We start from the raw sequence: 27492 nt of genomic DNA, 5'->3' as shown, positions 1-27492 counted from the left end.
TCGTCTATTTGGTAAAGGCAAGGTAAATACGGCGAAATTTACAATGCATTTCCAAATAAGATAGCTGACTAATATTGCTCTATATTGTAAAAAATAATGTACACCCACCGACCTCATCTAAAACGTTTTAATAACGTTTACTACATTACGGTCTGCTCAGAGTCAAAATGCATGTGTCGGTAGTTTAAAAAAAAAAAAAAATATATATATATATATATATATATACTTCTGATATTGAAGATATTAAAACATTTTTGTGGTTGAAATTCCGACTGACAACTGTTTGTTCCTTCAATGTTTTTAAGCAGGGTGGTCAATCTTCAAAATGATTTTCGCTGTGAAAAAAAGGGAACACGAGTTATGCGCATATTAAGGATTCAAAGTAAAAGCCTCACTCTTGGGACACTGTAAATTTTATTTGATATGGTTTCCAAGATATTATAATAGACAAATTCAGTCGACAGAACGAAAAAACACAAAAACCTAAGCGATGTATTCATAATTGACAATGACAGCTTGAGCCAGAGAAAGTTTACTGTACGTCACATGATTTACAGTAGCGGACACGGTGCAACAATAATTGTGGACAGTATACGAGTACGAAGCGGATTTCAGTGGAAAACTGTGAACCTCTCGGGAATTCCATGCCCGGGAGAATTCAAGCGTTAAAATGGTCAAAAATGTTATGAGTGAAGGGTAAATAGATGATAATGTTTAACAAGCTGTACATTGACCTCTTTACATTGTACCACAATGTCATTTCTTTAAATAAATGTGATTTTCCTGTAGTATACAATCTATACAGAATCTATCTATACAATTATTTGTCAAAATAAAAGTAGAGTATTTTCAAATAAAAGTATGTTTTTTTTGTCAGGTAATACAGATTTCAGCATAAAAGGAGGATTTTAACAGACAAAAAACCCTGGTTGTCAGGGAGACGAGGAACCTATTTAGTCCTCTGTGACTTTGACGCAGGAGTTGAATCGGCCCCGATATTGGCGACGCCGTGCACCTGCGGGTCATAGCACCGTCTCGACGTCTTTAACCCTCACACCTTCTTCAAAAGCCACGCTCACCCTGGGATCAGGCTCCTGGCTGGTGGGAAACGAAAAATACATATAACATTATTCACTTCAATGTCTATATGAAAAAATAAATATGAGCGGAGAGCGCATCATCCATGCGCAAAGTTGCGGAAGTCGCATTCGACATCCAAGTGGTCACCATATTGGCTGCATCTTCGTCCGTGGCGTCACCCCGGACCTACGCCATTGAAAGCACGCGGTGGACCCTACTATGGGAGACAAACAGGCCCCTTCTGATACGGAAGCTCTTTTCGAAGAAGAGAACATCACACAACCGAGTGAAGTTACCGGGGCAATATTAACCTATCGTTTGGAGCCATATTTCGATGATATGCGGATCACGGCCAAACCACCTCCCCGCATGATCCACCTTCGCGCGGCGGTGATAAAAACGCTGCCCGCCAGCGACGACGACGCTGCGGCCAAACCGCCTCCCCATCTGATCCACTTCTGCGGCGGAGATGAGGCACCGCGGACCAGCCGCGACAAGCCACCCTGGCCGACGGCCGGCTGGGCCTTGTCGACAAGGCCGTTGGGAATCCACAAGGCCTGTGGAGTCTGTCCTTCAGCGGGTGCTGCACGGAAGCCTTCCGATCCGCAAATCGACACATTTAGCACCCCTGATTTACGGATTATGCCCCCCCCACCCCCAACTATTGTTGCTGTATACACACACGCCTGTCATTTGGAACCCACAAAGCTCTCGTCCTTTGCAACCGTGCAATCCATTTTTCACGATGAAACGGGTCTCTTGGAAACTTCTGAAGGGTAAATCCATCCTCCCGAGTGTTCGAGGAATATCCAGCAATGCAACGAGCCGGAATTTTGGCTAACACGAAGGAACGACGAGCTAACTTCCCGCAGGTAAAGCTAATAGAAAGAAACGAGTCCACTTGAGCTTGCTACTGCCTCCAATGTCACTTCCTGGTTCTTGTCAAAAACAAATCCCTCGAGAGGATTTTTATGGCGGAAGTTACAAAGCCGTATACGTCAAAATCATGTTTTGTGGTGAAAAAATGGATGGGTTCATACCGACTGCCGTTTTTTCATTAATAACATACTAAAAATCATCCATTTCATGACAGTGGCACTTTAATGACGTACAACAGGGGTGTCATTTTTCTCACGGGGCCACATCGTTCTTCCGGTTTCCCTCAGAGGGCCGTTACGACTGTGGAAAAAAAAAATCAATACCTAGTTTTGGAATCAGAAAACGAGAGTAATGTGTTTTTCAACTATTCACATTTGGTCACACAAAAATGTAATGTCTCAACATTATCATTTGTCATGACAATTTGAAATTTTGGGACAGATTTTTACAAGAATCATGGAAATTGACACTCTAGATTTGGCTTCACGGCCACATGAAATCATGTGGCGGGCCAGATCTGGCCCCGGGCCTTGAGCTTGACACCGGTGATGTACAATATGATAAAAAGCAGATTTGCAAGCTTTTTGTTAGGGTTTTTAAAGCATACAGCCGAGAAGAGGCAGAGTAGATCCCAAACAAAGCGCAAGTAATCGAAAGCGAGCTGACCTCCCTGGCTTCTGAGCTTTGTTGGCGTCCTTCGTCATGGAGAGCGACTTCCACAGGCCTTTTTTGCCCGTCTCACTCGAGATGCTCACCTCGGACAGCTCCGTCCTGCAGCCGCACGTGCACACGCTTACACGCTTAAGCCCGTGCATGGTGATCACAAACACGTGACGCTTCTGAGGCGGACTCACTGGCGTTTCACACTTTTCATGGGGCTCTCAATGACGTTTGCGTCTTCGGCGTCGTACGCGGAGTTGTCGACCGCCCCTTCCAAATTCCAATCGGCGTCCTGGGGAATGGGACAGGGAAGTCATAACTGGACTGCGGTCGCAAAATGGAATTGCGTGATGGTCACACGTTGGTGTGGTCGCGTGGTCAAACGGGAACATGGGCGCACTCACTATAGTCTCCCTCTTCTTCTTGTCATCATCCTTCTTCTTCTTCTTGCTCTCCGGTATGAGGTCGTCCAGCCAGCTCAGCTCTCGCTTGCTGAACCCGAAGTCCATAACCTTCCGGACGAACACCAGCGCCAGAACCTACGGACCACAGCGAAGGCCGCGTGAGGTGAAGGTGCGAGGTCGGCGCGTGACCCGGCCGTTGTCTCACCATCATCGGGAATACGACGGCGATGGCGGAAACTTTGATGACCCACAGGATGATCAGGGAACTCAGCTGCACGGCAGTGAAGGCGTGGACCTTCCTCAGCGGCACGTATCGAAGGTAGATGAGGTCCGGCTGGTGCTTCGACGCCATGGCGAACAGTTGGATGCGGTCGAAGAGCTGCACAAGACCAACAGCAGAGATTGTGCCGTGGCATTTAACCGATTCATTTGGGTTTACTTGTCCCGAACGGAGATGGCGGTATGACACATAACTTAAAAGGTACAGCGACAGTAGCATAGCAACATCAACCAAACATCATTAAAGGTCAAGTGTCATCCCTCTAAATATTCTAAAATAAATGTTGTAATGAAAAATACATATAACATTATTCACTTTAATGTCTACATGAAAAAATAGGTGAGCGGAGAGCGCGTCATCCATGTGCAAAATTGCGGAAGTGTCATTCGACATCCAAGTGGTCGCCATATTGGCTGCATCTACTGCCCGAGACGTCACCCAGTGCAATCCATTTTTCACGACGAACCAGATCTTTTGTTAAAGTATGAAAAGCGAATCCATCCTCCTGAGTGTTCGAGGAATATCCAGCAATACAGCAAGCCGGCAATTTGGTTAACACGAAGAAACAGTGAGCTACCTTCCAGCACGCAGAACTAGTATAAACAGACAAGACCGCTTAAGTGCGCTACTGCCCTGTACGTCACCTCGTGCTTTTTCTCGAAAACAAGTCCCTCGAGTCATGGCGGGAGTTACAAAAAGCCATACACGTCAAAATCATGTTTTGTAGTGAATAAACGGTCCACACCGGCTGCTTTTTTTTCATTAATAACATACTAAAAATCATCCATTTCATGCGTGTGGACCTTTAAATTTCTTCGTAGAAGCAGAAAACAGCAACAAAATCATTTTTTTCCTGGGAAATATAAAATCAGTGCTTGGGGTGAAATCTGGTGGCATGTTGGTGCAAATGTCATCTTGTGGCATCCATAGGAAATTATCCACTGTTTTAGGCTTCAATCATGCCTATGTAAATGTGTGTGGGGGAAAAAAACCTGTATGTGTATTTTAAGGGGATATCGGCCAGTCCAAAGAGGGCCTCACAGATGGACGCACGCACCTGGATGCCTTTGAGCGAGGACACCCCCATGTAGAGGAAAACGCCATAAAGGACAGGCATCGGGATGAACTGAGGATAAAGGAAGGAGGACGTAAAACAGCAGTGAAGATAACTAAATGCCAGCTCAGCAGGATGTCGTAGCGCTCACCTTGAGGACAGAAGTCATGAAGACGGAGCAACCCATGAGGAGGAAAATCATGAAACCGGTCACTCGCTGCTCCCGGACGCCCAGGAACTTGGGCTGCTCGCCTGGGGCCGTGCACGTCGACTCCACCCTCAGGCTGTTGAGGTGCGTGATGGAGAGAACAGTCGCCGCCACGAACCAGGGCAGGCCCATGACGGAGCACACTGCCATCATCACCGCCACCACCAGCAGATCCAGATGGTACCCGCAGGCTTTCTGGAGGAAGCAAAACCCACTGGGGGTTAAGCACTGGATTTTGTGGCTAGGGGGTGCAAACCTCTGGAAATTTTTCAACTTTTCCTTGCCCTTTTCCGACCAGGTACATCAAACCCCAGACCATCTTAGGTCTTATAAGATTGATTTTTGTTCTGATGTATATTAAGAGTTGATTCGTCACGATTTTAGGATCCAAAACAGTTCAGGGTCAACAATCTTAAACAATGAACGCCTTCAATACTTACGACAAACTCTTTAGGTGTGTGGGGAAAGCCGACTTCCCCTGAGTCATAACTCTGTGAACTGACAAAATGTGTGAAAATTGTCTTGCCCGATCTCATTTTATGTAAAAAAAATGATGATTCCCCAGATGCCAAGAAATATTTTCCAATGCAAGGTCATTTATCTATAAACGTCTGCCTTACTCGGCAAAGATCGGCACATACACCGGAAGTGTTTGCCCATTTTCATATCTGTCAGTTCATGTTACATTCTTTAAATTGCCATCAGAACTGTCAAAGTCCCTTTCTTAGCATTGTTTTTTTTATCATTTGAGGCGTCACAAACGCAAGAAATATTAGCATCGAAGGACTCGATCCCTCATCCCCAAGAGTAATGGGTTCACCCTATTTCTAAAATTTCCCAGCTAAATTTCCTGGAAACTTTCCCCCCCTCTGAAACTCTCGTTACGACGTGGTCAGTCGGGAGTCGGGACCCACCTTCAGCTTGTTTTCCTTCCTGTTGATGATGACTGCGGTAATCTGCTGGTCCATGAAGATGAGGATGGTGCAGAGAAGAGCGGGAATGCCGGCGGCCAGAATCGACCACCAGGGGTTGGGGCCCAGCGGCGAGATGAGCCAACCGCGATTGCTGGAGGTAGGCTGAGACACAAGTTACGTATTACTGCGGCTGTTTCATCGCAAAATGAGTCATACACATTTCTAGGATTTGTCTCTTGTGTCACACGAGTATGTTTAAGGAGAAACTAAACACTGATAACCTTCTTTCCCATCGCTTACAAGTGTTATGTGAAAGTTACAGATACAGAAAGCAACCCCAAGACCTGCCTCTTTTCAAACACTAGCCATTCGCCCTCCCCCCAAATCAGCCAGGATAGCCGTCAGCTCACCCAGGACCGGTAAGTGCTACAGAAGGATTGATGGATGAATGATAAGCGCACGATTCCACAGAGCAAACGACCAATCGCAAGCCTACGACGGATGTCTGGAATTCTGCGGTACCTCGAAGCGGTCTGGGACACTGAGTTTAGGAGACGGAATTCCCACCAAATAATCCAAGACCACCATCAACATGATCGTCAGGAAGACTGCGAAGTCGCTGATGATCGATCGCACCTGCACGAAAACAAAAACTAACTTTATTTCTGTGTAGCTTCAGTCATCAAGGTCATGATACTCTGCAAAAGTCCCCTAGAGGCCACTGGAGCCTTTTGGGGTATTAAAGACATTTTACCCGTAAATCAAAAGGAAAGTCTTGGGTATAAAATCCTATTTACATTTATTCACCTGCCAATTGGCAAATGGCTCCTCATTGGCTATTTTTTCCTTAGGGGTGACTGAGACAATCTTTGAGTGGAGAGCTTGTTGGTTAATGTTTGTTGATTGCATGGTTGATTCGTCAAGTGGTCGATTGGTAGAACGGTCAGTTGATTAGTCAATTCGTCACTTTGATTGGATGGCTATGATCTCAATTGATTGGTTTGGGAGTTAGTTGGTTAATTGGATTGGTTTGCTCATTGATGTGTTTGGTGGGTGTGTCTCTTGAGGGTGGTCAGTTTCTCGTTTGACTTACTGTAAAATGGTTTCATTCACTCCTCTCTCAAACCAGTGGCCCTGTCGATCCAGAATTTAGACATTGGTGTCCTCAAAGGAACGAGAACTTCCTTTTGAGATGAGCAAATGAACAGCAGACCTGTGAAACGCTTGGGTTCTGCGTACTCTGCATTTCTAGTCCATCCCCAACCAACCACGTCTCTATTCAGCTTTTGTAGGTGTTTTTTTTGTAGATGACAGGAAGCAGAACCGACCTTCGTGGGGAAGAATTTCTTATTCTTGAAGTCTTTGAAGAAGGTAGACAAGTAGAAGGTGGCGAAGAAGAGAATGATCGACCAGAAAAGGACGTCAGGTACGAAGGGACCGTTGTGACCGCAAGCCGCACCCACAAACTGACCTCGCAAAGTCAGACAGCGCTGCAAGAGAAACAGAAGCTCAGCAAGGGCGGGTTCTCCTTGCCCGCTAAGCATCTGGTGCACATACAAGTCGTTCCAGGGCTTTCCGTCACCTTCACACTGAGGTTCTTCCACGGGATGCTAGCCGACGAGTTGTAGTCCCACCTCCTCCAGATCTCGCGGATCTCTTCCGAGGTATTGGTGGGTTGAGAACATTCACACCTGCAGCACAAACAGCACAGGCCAGGTCGAGACGGTCAAATCCAAAGTGCTACAAAAACTTTTGTGATAAGCAGGTATAGGATTATGCAATGTGAAATAAAAATCATAATTTTTCCAAGCAAAAATCTGGTATTTTAAAATCAATTTCCTGTTTTCTTCATTTTTCTACGTATGCTAGTCAGTTTTCAGTCTAGCTCATCAGCTCGTGCTCGTGTGCTGCAATCTGCACAAATCACGTCCTTATTTCCCAATAAAGTGCATTCTGAGTGTCTTGGTCAACACGTGGAGCTTTAAATTCACTAGAAACTGTTCCAAAACTTTTAATAAGTTAATAAAGAAAACATAAAGGCCTTGGAACTTTTTCCTTTTTTTCCAAAATGTAAGATCCACATACATCCTCATTCTGTACCAGAACTTGAACAGAAGGGGAAAGGTCATGAGAAATTCAGTTATTTAGGGCAGACGCCTCATTAGAAAATTCCTCATTTGAGTTATTACCGTCAAGATATTATGATTGTTTTTATAAATGACTGTCTCGCCAATGTGTTGTTTCTTGGCTAAAAGCTGTGATTTTTTTTGGGAAGCTGATCCTGTATTATTTCTTCAGAGGCATACTCGGAGGTTCTAAATTTGTGCGCAGGGTACGAAGAAAAACAAGTGTGAACATATTAATGAATAACATATTTATATGTGGGCGGCGCGGTGGGGCAACAGGTTAGAGAGCCTTGGCCTCACAGTTCTGAGGTCCCGGGTTCAATCCCGGACCTGCCTGTGTGGAGTTTGGATGTTCTCCCCCGTGCCTGTGTGGGTTTTCTCCAGGGGGCACTCCGGTTTCCTCCCACATCCCAAAAACATGCGACATTAATTGGACACTCTAAATTGCCCCGAGGTGTGATTGTGAGTGCGACCGTTGTCTGTCTCCAAGTGCCCTGCCATTGGCTGGCAACCAGTTCAGGGTGTACCCCGCCTCCTCCCCGTTGACAGGTGGGATAGGTTCCAGCACTCTTGCAACCCTAATAAGGATAAGAAGCTCAAAAAATGGGTGGATATTTATCTCTACATCCGGTTCGGGAATGAGGCCCTTTGTCCCCGTTACTAAGACAATTTATCGCTTGAGTAGAACAACTAGCGCGCACAAGTAGAACAACTGTGTTTTACTAGTAGTTTTTCTAAAACTAGAGCCACGATTAACCTACTGGTATGTAATTAAACCTTATTAGTGAAATACTGTGCTGAACTAGTAGCACTACTCAGTCTAACTACTAAGTATGCATCAAGCACTAGTAGCCTCCTGGATCCTACTAGTGGGACCAAAATGCCCACTAATGGGTTTACCTCACTAGTAACATGTAGTTGTCCTACAAGTATGCTAGGAGAAGTATTATTCTGCTTACCGTAATTTCCAGCCTAGAAGCCGCTACTTTTTTCCCACGCTTTCAACTGTGCGGTTTATGCAGTGATGCGGCTAATTTGTGCAATTTTTCTAATGGCCGCAAGGGGCAGTTGAGCGGAAAAAGTAAGAGTGAGACCGGTGGAATATGTGTCGAGGAAGTGACTTTTGCCGGTATGTTTTTTTTTAATTTTTTTTTACAGCCTTGTCAGCGCCGCACTAGCGGTTAGTGCCGTGCTAGTGCCCCATCCTCCTTTTATTCCCCCATATTGTCAGCGTGTCACTCTCAAACTCAACGGTGTGTGCGTAAACACGTATATCTTGCTTTTTGTGTGTTGCTAGCGGTTAGCGTGGTTAGCACCGTGCTAGCGGCTGCTGCTGTGTTACTGCTGCGTCTCGGTTTTTTTTAACCGTCCCTGTTAGTGCTACCGTGTTGTTGCTATGTTAAGCTAAGCTAAGGTATTGAAACTTGGAAGACGCTTTCTGTTTACCACCTTTCTTTGTACATAGCTCGTGTTTCAATGTGGGGCACTTGCGGTTTTTACACAGGGGCGGCTCATGTATGTACCAAATGGTATTTCCTTTACAAATGTACTGGGTGAGGCTTATAACCAGGTGCGCTCTATAGGCCGGAAATTACGGTATATTGTCTGCTTCGAAGCGGTAATTCAAGTCGCTTGAAAAAAAGCTACTACCTCAATCGCAAAAGAATACAAATATAGTGACCAAATGGGCAAGTTGCCAACACTGACTGCTTGTTAACTCGCTCCTCTCCGTTCGCAGCCATGTTGTTAGTGTGAGCAATGCACATCAGCAGGGATGTGCTTTGAATTAAAGAAGCTGTGAAAACAAAAAACGTGAAAACAAATCAAAGAATCGTGCAGACTGAAGCAGTATCACGTGTCTGACTTACGTGTAGAGGGTCAGGTTGTCCAAGTGGTTGCCCTTGTTGATCGGGTAGATGTGCCCAAGGTGCAGCAGCTTCTCCAGGGCCTCGTAGATGAAGATGAAGCAGATAAGGGCGGCGAAGGCCTCCTCCGTGAAGCGCGTGATGTAGCAGACCAGGGAGCTGGCGTCGGTGGCCACCAGCACCAGGCACAAGAAGGCGGTCCACAGACCGATACTGGTCCGCAGGGACAGGTAACAAAGGCTGTAGTCACTGAGGAAGACATTCCGACCAAGACCTCATTAGACTTGACAATTGTTGTTCAACACAAACTCATTTCACGCTACTTTCATGTCAAATTGCAGCATCATGCATGCATCAATCTTAGTTGAAATCCTGATTGATGACAAGAATAAAAAAGGAATAAAGCAGACACAAACCAGGGAGGATTCATGTTTTCCATTCTCCACAAGCATTTGATGCTTGTAAGAAAGTTGATTTTCGATTGATGACCCTGACCTTCACCTGAATGTTCATCAAACAACGAATCGGTGAGCAAATTTCTGTTTTGCTGTACCCTGACCATATCAATACTTTCCATGCAAAGTCCTGGTGCTGTCCTTGTGGACATACACAGTATTTACACAAACCTCAACTAACCTACAGCATTTGCAACCAGATGGGTCTCTTATCAAAGTCAATATTGACAGCTGAAATGTCACCGGCTCAATGACCACAGTCAGTCCCCCTACAAAAGGCAGCAATGCCACAGTCTCTTTTTTGATCTGCTGCCATGTTTCTACGCATCGTGCTTGCGCTGGTGCTAACGGCGGTGGTCGTGCGATGCGGCCCGGCTCAGCTGCTGGACCGCCGGGCTGAGCTGGACAGCATCCGCGCGACTGTGGAGGATCTGAAGGCCGACAGACGAGGTAATGCTGCGCTAACACGTTGATAGCGGACTAATTTGGACATACTCAGTGTGACGTCTGTGTGTCCTTGGTTCCAGCTATGATGCAGCGTCTGGAGAGGGCTGAGAGGGAGCTGAAGGGAGTTCGAGGTGTGTCCAGCTCTGGAATAAAATCTGCTTTTATGCTGCCCTGGCGCATCAGAGCGATATCCGTAGGACGTCTTTCCAACAAAACTTACAAAAGCTTGAGATCGCTATCTCAAAGACATGTTGTGGACAGATAGAGATACTTGGATGTCGTCAGATAAAATTGCTTTTGACACAAAGGGGCTTTCCCAATGATTCTCAGGTGACAATCTTCATTCTAGTTGCGACTATACCCTACTCACATCTGTTCTTCCTGATACGTAAGAGAGGTTGCACCTTAGTAGATCTAAATGGATACATTCAGATTTTTAAAAAGTATCGGGTGTTAAACTTCACTTTTTGGTTCTAAGCACAAATTTCCCACCACTGTTCTGCCTCTGATGAATGAGAATGGCTGCGGCTTTGTGCAGTTCGATAATTACTTTCTTTGTTACAATCTTTCGACACAAGGGAGCGTATCAGCCAGTGAGTCTTAGGTCTTAAACCTCACACTTTGAGAAAGGAAGCTTCGAGGGCCAAAGTGAAAGTGTCTTTTGACTGTCGCCTCTTTCACACTACCTTCGAAGCAAATCTAAACCAAAACCGTTGCTTGAACAGGAACTCCAAAGATTGCCTTTGCTGCCTCCCTGGGTGGAAACGGCGCCCAGAAGACGACGTCCGGAAACAAACCTCTGATCTACAGGGATGTCCTGACTAACGTCGGCGGGGCTTATAACGCAGAGACGGGTAAGCCCTCAGTCGCTGCCGTGAGACGTCATGATGATTAACAACTTTAACCACAACATCCTCCAGGCACATTCACTGCGCCCATTCGTGGCGTCTACTATGTCCGGTTCACCACCAATGCACCCACTGACTTCCCCATGAGCTCTGTGATGTACAAGAATGACGCAGAGATCCAACTCATCACTCACGAGCAGCCGTCCGGTCAGGGCAGCGATACGGCATCCAATGGTGCCGCCCTGCTGCTGGAGGAGGGTGACAAGCTGAAGATGGTGCTGTGGCACAACACGCAGATCTGGGACAACAGCAACCACCACAGCACCTTCAGCGGATTCCTGATTTTCCCACTGTACGGAAAGCCATTTTCAGTATTCATTTGATATCGTTGATATTCAGGTCAAAAAGTCCATGTACAAGTCAGGGTTGAACTGATTAGTCGATGCCTCTTCACAATGACATTAGAGCTTGAACTCAATCGGTAGTCCTGCGTTTTGGCATTGTCAACGCGCACCTCACTGAAAGCCACGGGTCGTGGGTCAGCACAGGAACTTGCAGCAAAATAATGCAGTCCTACTAACACCCCAAACATCCGGATGATCAACTGCTTTTGCTGTTACCTGTAAAGGATTGATGAAGCTCCGATGGAGTTTGATATCGAGTCAGAGATGAAAAGTCTTCAGGACTCAGTGACACAGCTCCAAACAGAGAACACAGGTCTTCCTTTCTCGTTATCGTTTTTTTTTTTTTTTTTTTCAACATAAATTCTGTTGTTCAAAGCAGAACTAACCGTTATGTGTCAGCAGAACTCAAAGAAAAATTGGAGGGCACCGAGATGGAGCTGAAGATGATGAGAGGTCAGTTTCGAATAGTTAGTCGTCCTTTGTGGAAAAAGGTCTCCCGGTGACTCGTGAAGTATTTTGTGTTTTTTGTTGCAGATGTGCCAAAGGTGGCGTTTGCAGCATCGCTAGGTGGTAACGGCCTCCAGAAGACCACATCTGGAATGAAGAAACTCCTCTTCAAGGACGTCCTCACCAACATCGGAGAGGCGTACAACTCGGAGACAGGTCAGTGGTCCCTTTCGGCCCTTGTGTTCCAGGAAGTGGTTGTGGGTCTGGGCCAGCGAGACATTCGCTGCCGCATTTAGTCACTCACATTTGAAAAATGTGATTAATGAATGAAATTAAGACGGAAGTCTCTCATTTCATTAATGATCTTCATGAGGTTTCCTTTTTGTCAAAATGAAAGGGTGTGCAATCATGAAATTGGAAAATTGGAATTACTCATGCGAATCACTGGTTCCTGTGATAGCAAACATTCCTTCACGCTTGCGAACCACCCCCAGGTTATTTCACCGCACCCGTCCGCGGCGTCTACTACATCCGATTCACCGCCAACGCACCTACCGATTTCGACATGAGCGCCGCGTTGTATAAGAATGACGCAGAGATCCAGCTCATCGCCCACGAGCAGAAATCGGGCGAGGGCAGCGACACGGCATCCAACGGCGCCACACTGCAGCTGGAGAAGGGTGACAGGCTCTCGCTGCATTTGTGGCACAACACCCAGATCTGGGACAACATCAACCACCACAGCACCTTCAGCGGATTCCTGCTCTTTCCCCAGTAGCCCCCTTCCACACACTCACTAAACACTCAATAAAAAACCATTAAATCTTTGGTGTTTGGGTTTCAACTTCTTGCTAGTCCCCCTACAGGTGGGGAGGGTGATCAGATGATGACTGATGTCATCCTTGGGACTAATACCTGACCGATGCTAGCCTTCAAGCAAACACCAAAACCAGAAATTTCTCATTCCAGGTCACATCTGGCTCTAAAACCTGCGCCATGAAAACTGTAAGAATCTGACCAGTATTGCACTATTGGGTGTCATTTTTAAGTGCGGACCAGTGAGGTGCATTTTATCAGAAACAGTTGTTAAAAACAAGAGAAAACAAGGTTTAAATGACCGGAATGCCAAACCTCTCCTAAATAAGAATTGTGACATCATAATCTGGCAAAATCTCAAAGGGTTTGCACTTTATTACAGGCACTTTATTACCTCAAAAGTGTATTTTCTCCAGTGCAAATAGGTGGTGTATCGAATGAAGTACGGATCTGATCATCTGGTTACCAGATCAGAGAGTCACAAAGTCTTTGATCCCTAGAGAAAACTGAAGTGATCCAATAATCTCCCCATCATAGACGAGACCAGATAGATAGTCAGCATCTTGCATCAAGTCAACGACCTGTTAGTGGCCTTGCTTCCCAAAACGTCACCTGGATTTGACTCACCAGCAAAACTTGAAGAGGATCTTCTCGAAAACTAGGATGGGCCCGGTGCTGCCCAGGATGGTCAGAGGCTGACCCGCGAATAGAGAGTAAGCCATGCCCGTCATGGACGCCCCAAACAGAGATTCGATGGCGCTCTGCGAAACACACGTAGGACGTCTCAGAATGATGTTATCACACAGGGCTTTGACAGGTCAAATTTAGACTGTGGTTTGAAACCCAAACCACATCTAAAAACCCTAACCTTCATTTGAAATCCCACTCATTGTTCAGATCATAATGTGAAACCTTCACTGTTGTTTGGAGCCCTATTTTGGTTTGAAAAATCCATGTCCTTAAACCCTAACCATGACCTGAAACCTTAATTTGAATCCCGGAGGTTACTTTGAGACCCCAAAGACTTGAAATAGGGAGACAAATGTAAAACCCCAACTCTGGCTTGACGCATTACTTCTGAAATCCTTATGCTGGACTGAACCCATACTTTAAAACCTTAAATCTATCTTCAAGTCTTACTTTAAAAACCTAGAACTGACTTGAAGCCCTATTTTAAATCCCTCACCCATTTTTTTAAGTCTTAAATGGTTTGAAATCCTCATCCTGACTTGAAGCGATTCTTTAAGACCCTAACCCAAGATTGAAATTCTAACCATTACCTGAAACCCTTCTTTGATACCCTAATCCAGTCTTGAAACCATAATTTGAAACCTTAACCTTGTTTTGAAGCCCTGCTTTGAAACCCTAGACCTGTAGCCAAGCTCTATTTTGAAACCCTAACCTTGTCTTGGAACCCTACATTCACGTCTGTGGGATTCTTACGATGTTTCCATGGGTGGCTTCTCCGAGCAGGCCTCCGAAGGTGATGACGGGCGACATGCAGGCACAGTAAAGGAAGAGGATGGAAGCCAAACACTGGAGGCTGAAGGCGTCAATCACGTCACTGAGTAAGAAGGGCACCTTCCTCTGGATGTCCTTGACCAGACCGCCAAATAGCCTGACAAGACATTTGATGTGTTTCTAAATATGTGACACGTGTTTCAAAAATATTTCTGAAAAACATCCTTCGGATAGTCTTTAGAGTGCCTCGTTGTCAGCCATGAGTGTACGCAGATCATAGAGGGAAAGGCAAAATAGTAGAGATGGGGGGAAAAACAATGTTTAAAAGAAATAATGGTTTTGACAGCTAACATATGGACTGGGGCTTCAGGCTGGCGTTGCGGATTTAGAGTGCCTCGTTGTCATCTGTGAGTGCATGCATGTCATGGAGGGAAGGCGGAAGATTGAGGGCTGGGGGGAAACTGCGTCAGAGCAGTCAGCGTGTGGACAGGGCCTTTGCACTAGCGTAGCCACTTTGGAGTGCCTTGTTGTCGCAGCGTGGAAAAGCCCTGAATGACCTGGTGGTACACTATACATTCGAGCCACCGGAGGCTTTAACCAGATATATTGTATTCAAAGAAAATATTCAACACATGATTAAAATGACTAAAGTGCGCTCGTAGAATGGGGGGTCATACTAGTAACTTCACCAACGCTCCCACTTTTGGCCTACTAGTTCAAGCTTTAACTAGCTCAAATAAGAAGCGGACGAGTACACTGATATGGAAATGGAATACATGATAAAAGCAATGTTTTCACACACGCCCCGACTCCACGTTGATAACACGGCTAACGCTGACCTTCCCGTCCTCTGCAGTTCTGGTCCGATATCATGCTCCACTACATTGACGTCACAGCTGTGGATGGAGCTATTCTGGGCAGAGGGAGTCTTCCTCTTTACCTGTAGGGTCAATGTTAGCATTCTTAGCTTTAGCATTTGACCTGCCATTCACTTCACCTACATTCAAACCCGAATTTGAAAGGCAAAAAAATGGTTTGAAATCTTACTTTGCAATACTATCACTTTCTTGAAACCTTCATTTTGGAACCCTAACACACGCTTGAAACCCGAATTGGAAAAAAACCCTAATCATGACTTGATTAGATAGTTACTGTTAGCATTTAGCCTGTTTGTGCATATACCTGAGAGGGGACATTCTTGGGAGGTTCGATCCGGATGCTGGGATCCCACTCGCCAGGTGGGAGCACGGTCACTTGATCCAGGAACTCATCCAGTCCTGACAGCAGGTCTTTGCGGTCCTTAGCCTTGTAGGCCACGTCATGGAAAATCTTGAACAGAGACACAAAAACGTTTTAAAGACTTCTTTTAACGCACGTGACATTCTAAACTCGCACCTCATCCGTCATGAGCGTTGCCATAGAGCGTCCGATCTCGTGGTACTCCGGACCTTTTCCAAATGGACCCAGCATGAGGAAGAGGAACCTGATTGGCAGAGGTGAGAGGGAACTCACAGTCCAAAGTCATGTTTTGTTATCAGATTATTATTTGTGTAAAGAACAAATGCATGGTGAATTCCAAAACAATGATCCAGATGCAACAACATGATCACTTCATGAATATTCCATGACTCTAAATTGTCGTTGGGTGTGATTATGAGGGCGGCACGGTGGATCAGCAGATACACAGTTGGCCTCACAGTTCTGAGGTCTCGGGTTCAATCCCGGACCCTCCTGTGTGGAGTTTGCATGTTCTCCCCGTGCCTGCGTGGGTTTTCTCCGGGCACTCCGTTTTCCTCCCACATCCCAAAAACGTGCAACATTAATTGGAATCTCTAAATTGCCCCGAGGTGGGATTGTGAGTGCGGTTGTTTCTCCAGGTGCCCTGTGATTGGCTGGCGACCAGTTCAAGGTGTACCCCGCCTCCTGCCCGTTGACAGCTGGGATAGGCTCCAGCACTCCCCGCGACCCTTGTGAAGATAAGCGGCTAAGAAAATGGATGGATGGATGGATGGATGGATGGATGGATGGATGGATGGATGGATGGACGGATGGAATTAGAGTGCAAATGTTTGTTTTCATGTGCCCGGCAATTGCCAGTTGACAGCTAGGATAGGCTCCAGCACTCCCCGGGACCGTCGTGAGGATAAGCGGCAAAGAAGATGGATGGATGGATGGATTGATGTAATTAGAGTGCAAATGTTTCTTTCCATTGTCCGTTGACAGCTGGGATAGGCTCCAACACTCCCGCGACCGTCGTGAGGATAAGCGGCAAAGAAGATGGATGGATGGATGGATGGATGGATGGATGGATGGAGGATGGATGGATGGAATTAGAGTGCAAATGTTTGTTTCCATGTGCCCGCCAATTGCCAGTTGACAGCTAGAATAGGCTCCAGCACTCCCCGCGACCCTTGTGAGGATAAGCGGCAAGGAGGATGGATGGATGTGATTGGAGTGGAAATGCTTGTTTCCACGTGCCCGGCAATTGGCTGGCAAGCAGTTCAGCGTGTACCCCGCCTCCTGCCCGAAGATAGCTGCAATAGGCTCAAACACTGCAGCTACCCTTGTGAGGATAAGCGGCTCAGATAACAGATGGATGTCATCACGTCTGACTGAGAAACTCAAAATATTTTCAATCAACACAACATTCCAGTTCACTTGAAACCTGGTAACAGACATCCTGAGACAAAGGCTGATCCATCCCTAAGACCGGACACCCGATACCAAGGAAATCAATCCGGTATATGCGGTCAAGTACACTGAAGAATGTACAGATACTGTACATAAGACAACAGCGGGGAAACCGAGTGACAACTGAGCAGATGCATGCCACAGCAAATTCCTCAGGTCAGGGGTCACTTGTCCACCTGCACCTCCAAGACAAACAGGACAAAAATCGACATATTTTGTCGAATGGATGTTTCGAGCGGGCAACTCACGTGACTCAAATCTAATCGTGAGACCAGACGGGGATCAGAATGGGCCGAGCGAAGGAGCGCAAGCTCACCTGGTGGGCACGGGCACCTGGGTGAGTCCGGAGATGAGCACGGCGGGCGACAGGCGAACGAAGGCAACGATGGGCTGCTCCAAGAAGTCCACTTCCCCCACCAGCACGTTGGAGGCTTCGGCCCCAGGGGGGATCTTCTTCATGAAGTCCATGTCCACCTGAAGTGCACGCGACAGGCTACGGTGACCACCCAGTGACCCCCCCTCGCATATTTGTGTTGCGGTTCAGATGATTTTTTTTTAATCTACTCTATCCATTTTTGTGCTCCAACACAATTCATTTAACAAAGTACTGATGTGCTGCCATTTTGTGGCATCTGTGGTCAATTAAAAATATTTTTCCGACATGTCAATTGCTGATTTGGGGGGATTCCCCGTAGACCTGGGGAGTCAAACAGACGGCCCGTGGGCCAGAACCGGCCCGCAAGTAGGTTCGATCAGGCCCGTGGGATAATTTAAAAGTGAAAAAAAATGCATAAAAGACATGGGATACATTTTTTTTGATAAAATGCAATTCATGCATTATGAATTTGTTTCTGATCAGAGAAGAAGACAACAGCAGTCTCAGTCTGTCACTGGGACAGATGCAACACAGCAGACGGTATCAAAGCGCCATCTGCTATTTATGACTTTATTTTTACCTTGGTCCCAGTAATGCTTTGTAAAAAGGAATGTTGATTAAATTAAAGTTTTCCGAAAGTTTTGGTATTTTGTTATTTATAGCAGTATTTACTGGACATCTATCGAGGCCGTACGCGGCCCGCAATGCGAAATGAGTTTGACGCTCTTTCACCTTGGTTAAGTCAACTGCACTGTTTTCACAACTGCCCGCGTTGACGGCACCTTCCTGGGCCCTGTTGGCGCCCAGGTTCCCAGGAGCCGACTGAGGGGACGTCAGAAGGCCTGCTGGAGCAGAAAGAAACCTCGCGTCACATTAGGTGGATGTCGTTTGTTTTTTGAATTTTAGTACAAATGCAGTGTTGTCCCACAATGTCGCTGGTCATTGTGCTATCGTGTAGCTTTTTCAGTGATCATTTTATTTATGGGTTTGTACAGCATACAGAAAGGCCTGAATTGAGTTACAGTTTCAGTGTCGTACCACATAAAATACTGTAATTTCCGGCCTGAAAGCCGCGAGTTTTTTCACACGCTTTCAACCCTGTGGTTTATGCGGTGATGCGGCTGATTTGTGCATTTTTTTCTAACGCCCGCAAGGGGGCACTCGAGCGGAAAAGGTAAGAGTGAGACGGGTGGAATATATGTGCCGAGGAAGTGACTTTTACCGGTCCGGCCCTGTTAGCGCTGCGCTAGCCTCTTACTGTCGTGTCACATTGATTTTTCCAGAATGTTTTTTTTAACTGGCCCTGTTAGCGTGGTGGCGCTAGCGTTAGTATTAGCGCGCACGGTGGCGCTAGCCTTAGCACGGCAGTGGTAGCATTAAACTCTGTGTACCATTTTTCTTTATAAATATCTCGTGTTTCAATGTTGGTTTTAATGTGGGCACTTGCGGCTTATACACGGCTGCGGCCTATCTATGTACCAAATCACGGCTCAGCAACCTTTTTGAGGGTGAGGGCTACTTCGTGAGCACCGATCTTATGAGGGGCTACGTGACCTGTTTGCAGCAAATTTCAGACTCAGTTCATTTCAAGTACATGAACATTTTTTGTTTAAATTTATTGTAGTAAATGACATTACAGGTATTTTAAAATTTTAATTCAAGTAAGCAAGTCAGAGTCATAATTTAAAGCACAAAAAATATGAACAATTTGCGGCCTATGGTATTTTTAGATCATACCTCGCGGGCGGCTTATATGGTCCTCGCGGGCTACCATTCGCCCGCGGGCACCGCGTTGGTGACCCCTGTACCAAATAGTATTTCCTTTACAAATGTACTGGGTGAGGCTTATAACCAGGTGCGCTCTGTAGGCCAGGAATTACAGTAATTCTATTTTGTCATTTTTTAATACGGTATCCAGCTCGTGGATTTTCGCTTATCGTGGGCGTCTCGATCGTACGGTTGAATATATTCCGAATGCAGCCGCTCACCGTTGTGTTCCAGTAGATGAGGGTCGGAATGCTTCTTTCCTGTGTCCGTGAAGGATCGTACCAGGGGGATGCGCTTGCTCAGCCTCTTCTTGATCTGATGGCGGTGGCGCTTCAGGATGGCTTCCCTCACCTTGTCTTGGACGTGCTCGTCCATCTGGCCGGACGACACCATGCTATCGATCACCAGGTCTGAAAAACATCAGGACTTGTTCCTCAGTGTTCCGCAGGGCAACACGCGTGAGCAGTGGTGTGAAATCTGAAGTAATGAAGTACAAATACTGTACTTAAACAGACACTGGCCAAAATGGCTTGATTGTATTTGATGTTTCAAGTATCTCCACTTTCTTTGAGTACAGTCAACATCATGTATTTGGGGTTCGGCATTCACAAATTTCATTATTTGGTGATTTTATTTTCATGTAAACATGTATTTTCACAGCTTAATCATGTTGTTACACTTCGGCATAAGAATGATTTTATATGAAGCAGGATTCCTTTTCCCGGGTCGACGAAGTGGTATTTAAATGACAGTTGAGTTGAGTGGGGCGTCTTTTAAGCTTATTCGGCAGCCACGGACACAAATCTTTAGGTATATTTAGCAATTCCTATCCATCCATCCTTTTTCTTAACCGCTTATCCTCACAAGGGTCGCGGGGAGTCTTGGAGGCTATCCCAGCCGTCAAAGGGAAGGAGGCCGAGTTCACCCTGAATTGGTTGCCAGTCAATCGCAGGGCACATCAAGACGATTTAGAGTGTAAAATTAATATTGTATGTTTTTGGGATGTGGGAGGAAACCCACGCAGGAACGGGGAGAAGATGCAAACTCCACACATGCGGGTTTGGGATCGAACCCGGCACCTCAGAACTGTGAGGCCAACGCTTTCCAGATGAGCCAACATGCCACCCTAGCAATTCCTAATCATGCACATTTGAGTTTACAAGGCTCACGTGCGGCCTTATCAAACTTAAAGCAGCTTTATTTTTATTCATATTTTTATGAGACAAATCAGTTCTACTTTTTTTTAATTATTATTGTTACATACACAGAGTGAGTACTTTTGCCGCGCCTACATGTAGAGTAGGTGCGCCGGTGTCGGCGCTGACCTGCGATCTCTTCGATGGCGTTGGCGCGCATGTCGAGGATGACGGTGCCGTTCATGATGCACGCCCGCAGCTCAAACAGGCTGTGCAGCGACAGCGAGCCCACGTACGGTTTACTCCAACGCTCGCCGCCGTCCTCCACGGCCTCCTCGAACTTCAGCCACCTGTGGGTAACGCGTGCCACGTGAAGATCGTTTCGTGAGGGGATGGCGCGCGGAGACAGGAAGCGGCATCACCGCGTCTTCACCTGGCCGTCTGCTTCCACTCCAGGACTTCTCCGTCCCTGAAGGCCAGCTCGTCCAGCTCACTGAAGAGTTGGTGGGGGACGTGCTCCTCATTGTTGTCCTCCATGCCCAAGATAAACTGGACCCTCTGCGACGGTGTGTCTAGAGGCACAGGGTAGGCCTGGGTAATAATCTATACATTCATTATTTATACTGCTTATCCTCACAAGTGTCACACATCCAGAAATGTCTCATTCGCAACAAAAACTCTTAAAAAACACCCAAAGAAATACTTCTGAAGATATGAACACTCATAAAAAAAAGAAAACACACACAAAAAATATTTTAAAAAATAACACGCGTCAAAAAATGCTCAAATGCAAAAAAAATCATCTACACCCAAAAAAATCCCTGATATTAAAAAAAAAAAAAGTTTCCACTCACTCACTCAAAAAAAGAAAACTCACACATTAAATTATCATTACCTGGGATGTCGATTATGTTGTTATTTATGTTCACAACAAAAGCTCTTAAAAAACACCTCAAAAAATACTTTTGGAGATATAAACTCACAAACAAAAAAAAACATTTTTTTAAACTGATGCATTAAATTATCATTACCTGGGATTTCTATTATGTCTATGGGTGTTCACAACAAAAGCTCAAATGTTTTAAACTGACAAAGATCAAAAAATGCTCACAAAAACAAAATCGTCACGTACACCCCAAAAAATACTTCTGAAGATATGAACACTCACAAAAAAAGAAAACATACACACAAAAAAACCTTTAAAAAAACTAAAACGCGTCAAAGAATCCCTGAGACTAAAAAAAAAAAAAATAAACATTTACTCACTCACTCAAAAAAAGAAAACTCACACATTAAATTATCATTACCTGGGATGTCGATTATGTTGTTATTTATGTTCACAACAAAAGCTCTTAAAAAACACCTCAAAAAAATACTTTTGGAGATATAAACTCACAAACAAAAAAAAAACATTTTTTTAAACTGATGCATTAAATTATCATTACCTGGGATTTCTATTATGTCTATGGGTGTTCACAACAAAAGCTCAAATGTTTTAAACTGACAAAGATCAAAAAATGCTCACAAAAACAAAATCGTCACGTACACCCCAAAAAATACTTCTGAAGATATGAACACTCACAAAAAAAGAAAACATACACACAAAAAAACCTTTAAAAAAACTAAAACGCGTCAAAGAATCCCTGAGACTAAAAAAAAAAAAAATAAACATTTACTCACTCACTCAAAAAAAGAAAAAACCTCACACATTAAATTATCATTACCTGGGATTTCGATTATGTCTATGGGTGTCCACAACAAAAGCTCTTTAAAAAACACAAAAAAAAGAAGATATAAACTCACAAACAAAAAAACAATAAAAAAAAACTGACACAGATCTAAAAATGCTCACAAAAAGAAAATCCTCACATACATCCCAAAAATCCATGAGATTAAAATAAAAAAAAAGTTTACTCACTCAAAAAAACCCTCACACATTAAATTATGATTACCTGGTATGTCTGTGGGTGTTCACAACAAAAGCTCTTTATAAAAAACACCTCAAAAAAATACTTCTGAAGATATAAACTCACAAACAAAAAAAATGTTTTTTTTAAACTGACACAGATCAAAAAATGCTCACAAAAAGAAAATCCTCACGTACACCCCAAAAAATACTTCTGAAGATATGAACACTCACAAAAAAAGAAGACACACACACACAAAAAAAGCTTTTGAAAAAAATAACACGCATCAAAAAATAATCACATCCCAAAAAAAAACTTGTCCATGTATATATATATCTAGACTATGTCTATGGGTGTTCACAACAAAAGCTGTTAAAAAAACACCGCAAAAAATACTTCTGAAGATATAAACTCGAAAAAAAACGGACAGATCAAAAAATGCTCACAAAAAGAAAATCCTCACGTACAACCCAAAGATCCCTGAAATTAAAAAAAAAAGTTTACACTCACCCAAAAAAAAAAAAAAAAACACATTAAACGATCATTACCAGGGATTTCTATTACTTCAGTGGGTGTTGGTCCAAATCAATGCTGGGAGGAAAAAAATAAGTCAAAGCATAAACCCTAATTTGAATAAAGTCATTCTCTTCCCTTTATTCAATAAATAAAGGGGGGAAGAAATTGTGACAAAAAGTGCAGATTTTACGTGGCGCTCATATCGCCCAGACCTACCGTAAGAAGGCGGCTCGGCCGCATTGTCGTGCTCCGGCCAATCGTGCTTCCGCTGCTGATGTCTGTGTTCGCGGTGGCGGTGGCGCCGTCGGCTGTGTCGGCCCAGCGGCATGCGGATGCTGACGTACAGCGCCCTGTGACCTGCTCGTCAGACATGGCTGACAAGTCAAAATGGACCACGTTGTCTTTCGTGAGAAAACGACAGTTCACAGACTCACTTTCGAGCTCCTCCGCTTCAAAGTTGGTGTACAGGGTGGAGCTCGTGTTCCCTCGGTCCAGCACTGCTTCCTCCTCCTGCCACAAAAAAAGTACTCAGATGCTACAAGTTGATGCCGAAAGCCCTATCTTGGTACCAAAAATTCAGAAACAGTGAAAACTCAGCTCACAAACAATATGTTGCTTGATTATGTTTGCGAATCCAAACTTTTGCAAAAATGAGATGTTTCCCACTATAATGAATGGAAATGCAATTAATCCGTTTCAGCCCCAGAACAAAGTTATGTTTACACTCTTTGTATCAATGTGTGGTTAAAAATAATTATTATACAATATAGAAATACACTGATTTTGCACTAATTCCAACATCCATCCATGCATTTTCTTAGCTGCTTATCCTCACAAGGAAAGCTGGAGCCTATCCCAGCTGTCAACAGGGAGTAAGCAGGGTACACCCTGAATACGTTGCCAGCCAATCGCAGGGCACTTAGAGACAAACAACAGTCGCACTCACAATCACACCTAGGGGCAATTTGGAGTGTCCAATTAATGTTGCACGTTTGGGGGATGTGGGTGGAAACCGGAGTGCCCGGAGAAAAACGGGAGAGGCACGGGGAGAACATGCAAACTCCACACAGCCAGGTCCGGGATTGAACCCGGGACCTCAAAACTGTGAGGCCAGCGCTTTCCAGCTGATCCACCGTGCCGCTTCTGTACAATATACAAGTACGCTAATTCCTCATTCATTCATTCCACCATAACACATGAAAATCTCCAAAGTAGCAACCATACATTTATTTTATTATTCATATTTATTTAATGCTTAATGACCCTCGCCGCACTTTCATCACCTATACTGACATACACTTCCTATTACCAACCATCCATTGATTACGGGAGTAATCACCGACAACACAGGTGTCAAACTCAAGGCCCGGGGGGGCCAGATCTGGCCAGCCACATGATTTGATGTGGCCCACAAACCCCCATTTAGTGTGTCAATTCACATGATTCTTGTAGAAATTTCAAATTGTCAAATATCTTAAACGATAATGTTGAGATATTACGAGCATTTTTGTGTTACCGAATGTGAATCGTTGAGAAAAAAACATTACCCTTGATTTCTGATTCCAAAACTATTACATAAATTGATTATGTAAATATGATGAGATGATTAAATATTGTTGTTCCACAGTCGTAACGGCCCTCTGAGGAAAACCGGAACAACAATGCGGCCCGCGAGAAAAATGAGTTTGACACCCCTGACCTACAAATTTTTTTTTTCATAATACAAACAAAATTGGCACATGAAATCCAATTTTGTGGTCCCATTTTGACTGTAGGCTCTGTGATGATGAAATCATTCATAGAACAAAGACAATTACACCTCGTGTCTTCAAAACAAACAAACTGCCCAAAATTAGGCCCAGAAAGCTTAAATGCTTGCATTCAAAGGACGACACGATTGAAATCCTAACCATTAGCATTTATCGTTATTGGATATTTTTAGACAAAGGGTGGAGCAAAACATGTAATCAGAAAGTATCACAATACTCACAGGCAAACTCTCTATTCTATGTCCTGTCCGAAAATTACCAATACCTTTGCAGCTTGTTAAGTCACCGAATTGTCGAATGGACAAGAAGACAAGCCAGTCTCCGTTTGTTTCTATGAATGTATTCAATCGCCCAACGTGGCCAAGGCAAGCACACGATGAATTGAAATGAAGCACAAAGTCATGATGCACAAACCATAAACCTAACCAATTTTTAAAAAATGATTTTTTTTTTTTAAATAACATTAGAAAATGTGTATTTTTCCCAGGAGGCTGGAACAGATTAATGACATTTCCCTTCATTTAAATGAGGAAAGAAGATTTGTGACACGAGTGTTTTGAGTTACAAGCACGGTCAACGAATGAATTAAAATTGTAGCTCAAGTTGCCGGAAAAGCACTACTTTTCTTTAGACACTAGACACGGTCTGAATAACTTTCAAGTTGTCAAAATATACATTTCAGAGTCTCAAGTTTACTTGTTACTTTAACCATCTTCTATGTTGTGTTTTGTCTTTTTGTGTGTTTGTTAACACAAGCATCTAAAATTATATTTACATTTATTTATTTTTATTTTTTTATACTTTAGCCCCCAGTCTGCTAGTCAATGATGACTGCGAGTTGAAGTCCAGCCATACACCCCAGCAAATCCCATCCAAGTATTAGACTGAACAGAAAGCAAAACCAAGTGGTGGAAAAGACGCTACAATGCCGTAAGGTAGATGTGATGCAAGCCGAATGGAAGGCGAGTGAGTAAAGATGTCGATTTTGTCTTCAGAAGCCACCCCACAGTTGAGACGAGACCGTTTTAGGCTGTTTTTTAGAAGTGGAAGATTTTGTTAAGGGCTACGGAACTGTGGGGATGCGCGCGGGGCACGTTCACTTCCTGGAAGGAACGTCAAGAAAATGATGATAAGACTCTTGTTGCTGTTCTTTGTTAACTATTCACAGTCAAGTGTCTCATTCCAGATGAGATACGAAACAAACTAACTTATTTTAGGCTTCAGTGTGGGACACTTGGGCCACCGTATTTGGCGCATTTTCAAAGGGATGAGAATAGCTATTTTCTGTTTGGGGTCTGCTTTAGCAAAAAAAATAAAATAAACAAAAACAGCAACTAACTTACTGATGTCAGCAAAGGCCTCCTCTGCTCGCTCGCACCCTCTGCCATTTTCGTGCTCCACTCTGGGCGCGTTCAAAAGTGATCTCCAAAGGTTCGCCGCAAGCTGTTGCTTTGCCCCCCCCACAAACGTCAACTGTGAGACACGCCCCGACCTCTAGAGTGACGTCCGTCTTCGCCACTCGCACCACAAAGCGGCGACGAAAGTTGTGAGCGTTGACGGAGGTCAAAACCGGCGATCCGGCGCGGCCGAGCTGGCTGGAGAACGGTCCGCGGGTGGGGGGTCCCCACCGGGGGGCTCCCACCCAATACTCATATTCAAACATCCTCCATGTCAAAATTGATGACACCGTTTTGATGGCGGAGTCATAAATAAAATGAGAACAAAACCAGACATACGTTCGAAGACGTTCGTGACGATGAAGGTTTTTATGCCCAGAAATTTAAATTTTCAATTTAAATCAGCGGGAAACTTTATGCCCCAAACCCTGATTCTCATCGTCAGAATGAATTCAAATTTCCCAGAAAAAAGGTATAATAATAATAATAATAATAATAATAATAATGAATCACGGAGAAATCATTTTCTCTCATCGCCCTGTGAACGTCTGATTTTGCACGTCGAAGTCAAGGAACTTTTTCGTGTTTGTAAGCACCACAGAAAATCTCAACTGAATTTATCCATCCATCCATCCATCCATTATATTTGCCGCTTATCCTCACAAGCGTCGCGGGGAATGCTGGAGCCCATGCCTGTCAGCTTTTCAGAGCGCCAACCTGTATAAACTACCAAAAAAATCCTTATAGAGAGTAAAAAAATCCTTGTAACATCCATCCATCCATTTTCTTCACCGCTTATCCTCACGAGGCTCTTGGGGAGTGCTGGAGCCTATCCCAGCTGTCAACAGGCAGGAGGCAGGTTACACCCTGAACCGGTTGCCAGCCAATCGCAGGGCACATAGAGACAAACAGCCGCACTCACAATCACACCTCGGGGCAATTTAGAGTGTCCAATTAATGTTGCATGTTTTTGGAATGTGGGAGGAAACCGGAGTGCCCGGAGAAAACCCACACACGCACAGGGAGAACATGCAAACTCCACACAGGCGGGCCCGGGATGGAACCCTCTACCTCAAAACTCTGAGGCCAACGCTTTACCAGCTGATCCACCGTGCCGCCTGAAAGAATTGATATTTTCAAAAATCAAGGTGGTAATTAAAATTCCCAGCCATGTAAATATGAAAAGGAAATTGGATTCCCTTGCGTGAAACAATGACAAAGTGTGATTTAGGTGGACCTCTATTAACCCATTCATGTGGAGGGTGGCAACTTTTTCCCTTATTGAGACAAAAGTCTCCTAACAGGCCAGAATCAAGGAAATAACACTTTTTTTCATTTATGGTTAAGTTATATGATAACTTTACTAATTCATAATCTTGTCCCAAAAATGGGACGCTTGCCGCGAGAGGGTACTTGGGTTTTCTTATTAGATCGTTCCAAAAACCAGAATCAGAATCAGATTAAAACACTTAAATATTTTGATATACTGAAGGATATAATGCGTGAAAATCATGATGTCCCAAAAAATGGGACGCTGCCCACGAATGGGTTAAATCCACTTGCCGAGTATCCGACCGACAGAATG

At 44.6% G+C, this 27492-nt stretch overlaps 2 protein-coding genes across 9 annotated transcripts; one reads left to right on the top strand and one right to left on the bottom strand.

The window, feature by feature from the left end:
* Window positions 1-395: 395 nt before the first annotated feature.
* Window positions 396-26011, bottom strand: LOC133501291 (sodium bicarbonate cotransporter 3-like). 7 transcript variants are annotated; one of them, XM_061820939.1, is made up of 26 exons: window positions 25854-26011; window positions 23176-23251; window positions 22958-23098; window positions 22043-22084; window positions 20752-20890; window positions 20508-20668; window positions 19404-19592; window positions 18148-18260; window positions 17356-17513; window positions 15744-15831; window positions 15531-15677; window positions 15188-15288; window positions 14331-14505; window positions 13515-13648; window positions 9474-9719; window positions 7062-7170; window positions 6808-6969; window positions 6002-6115; window positions 5480-5641; window positions 4509-4760; window positions 4361-4429; window positions 3229-3402; window positions 3024-3158; window positions 2814-2911; window positions 2626-2730; window positions 396-1098 (listed from the first exon to the last, which is right to left on the bottom strand). In XM_061820939.1, exons 1-26 carry the CDS (start codon window positions 25896-25898, stop codon window positions 1023-1025), a joined length of 3411 nt encoding a protein of 1136 aa, XP_061676923.1. In that variant the 5' UTR covers window positions 25899-26011; the 3' UTR covers window positions 396-1022. The 7 variants fall into 7 exon arrangements, with proteins under 7 accessions (XP_061676923.1, XP_061676927.1, XP_061676924.1 ...); XM_061820943.1 differs by having other exon boundaries at window positions 396-1094; XM_061820940.1 differs by having other exon boundaries at window positions 18148-18257.
* LOC133501293 (uncharacterized) lies at window positions 9728-12899 on the top strand. Of its 2 annotated transcripts, none has more exons than XM_061820948.1 (9): window positions 9728-9997; window positions 10126-10375; window positions 10453-10503; window positions 11098-11226; window positions 11293-11572; window positions 11849-11937; window positions 12027-12077; window positions 12159-12287; window positions 12566-12899. In XM_061820948.1, the coding sequence occupies exons 2-9, from the start codon at window positions 10240-10242 to the stop codon at window positions 12847-12849; spliced, it is 1149 nt and encodes a 382-aa protein (XP_061676932.1). In that variant the 5' UTR covers window positions 9728-9997; window positions 10126-10239; the 3' UTR covers window positions 12850-12899. The 2 variants fall into 2 exon arrangements, with proteins under 2 accessions (XP_061676932.1, XP_061676931.1); XM_061820947.1 differs by having other exon boundaries at window positions 10113-10375.
* Window positions 26012-27492: the final 1481 nt, after the last annotated feature.

The sequence above is a fragment of the Syngnathoides biaculeatus genome, chromosome 5 (genome assembly GCF_019802595.1).
Source record: "Syngnathoides biaculeatus isolate LvHL_M chromosome 5, ASM1980259v1, whole genome shotgun sequence".
In the NCBI taxonomy this organism is placed as follows: Eukaryota; Metazoa; Chordata; class Actinopteri; order Syngnathiformes; family Syngnathidae; genus Syngnathoides; species Syngnathoides biaculeatus.
This window is presented reverse-complemented; position numbering and strand designations above follow the sequence as displayed.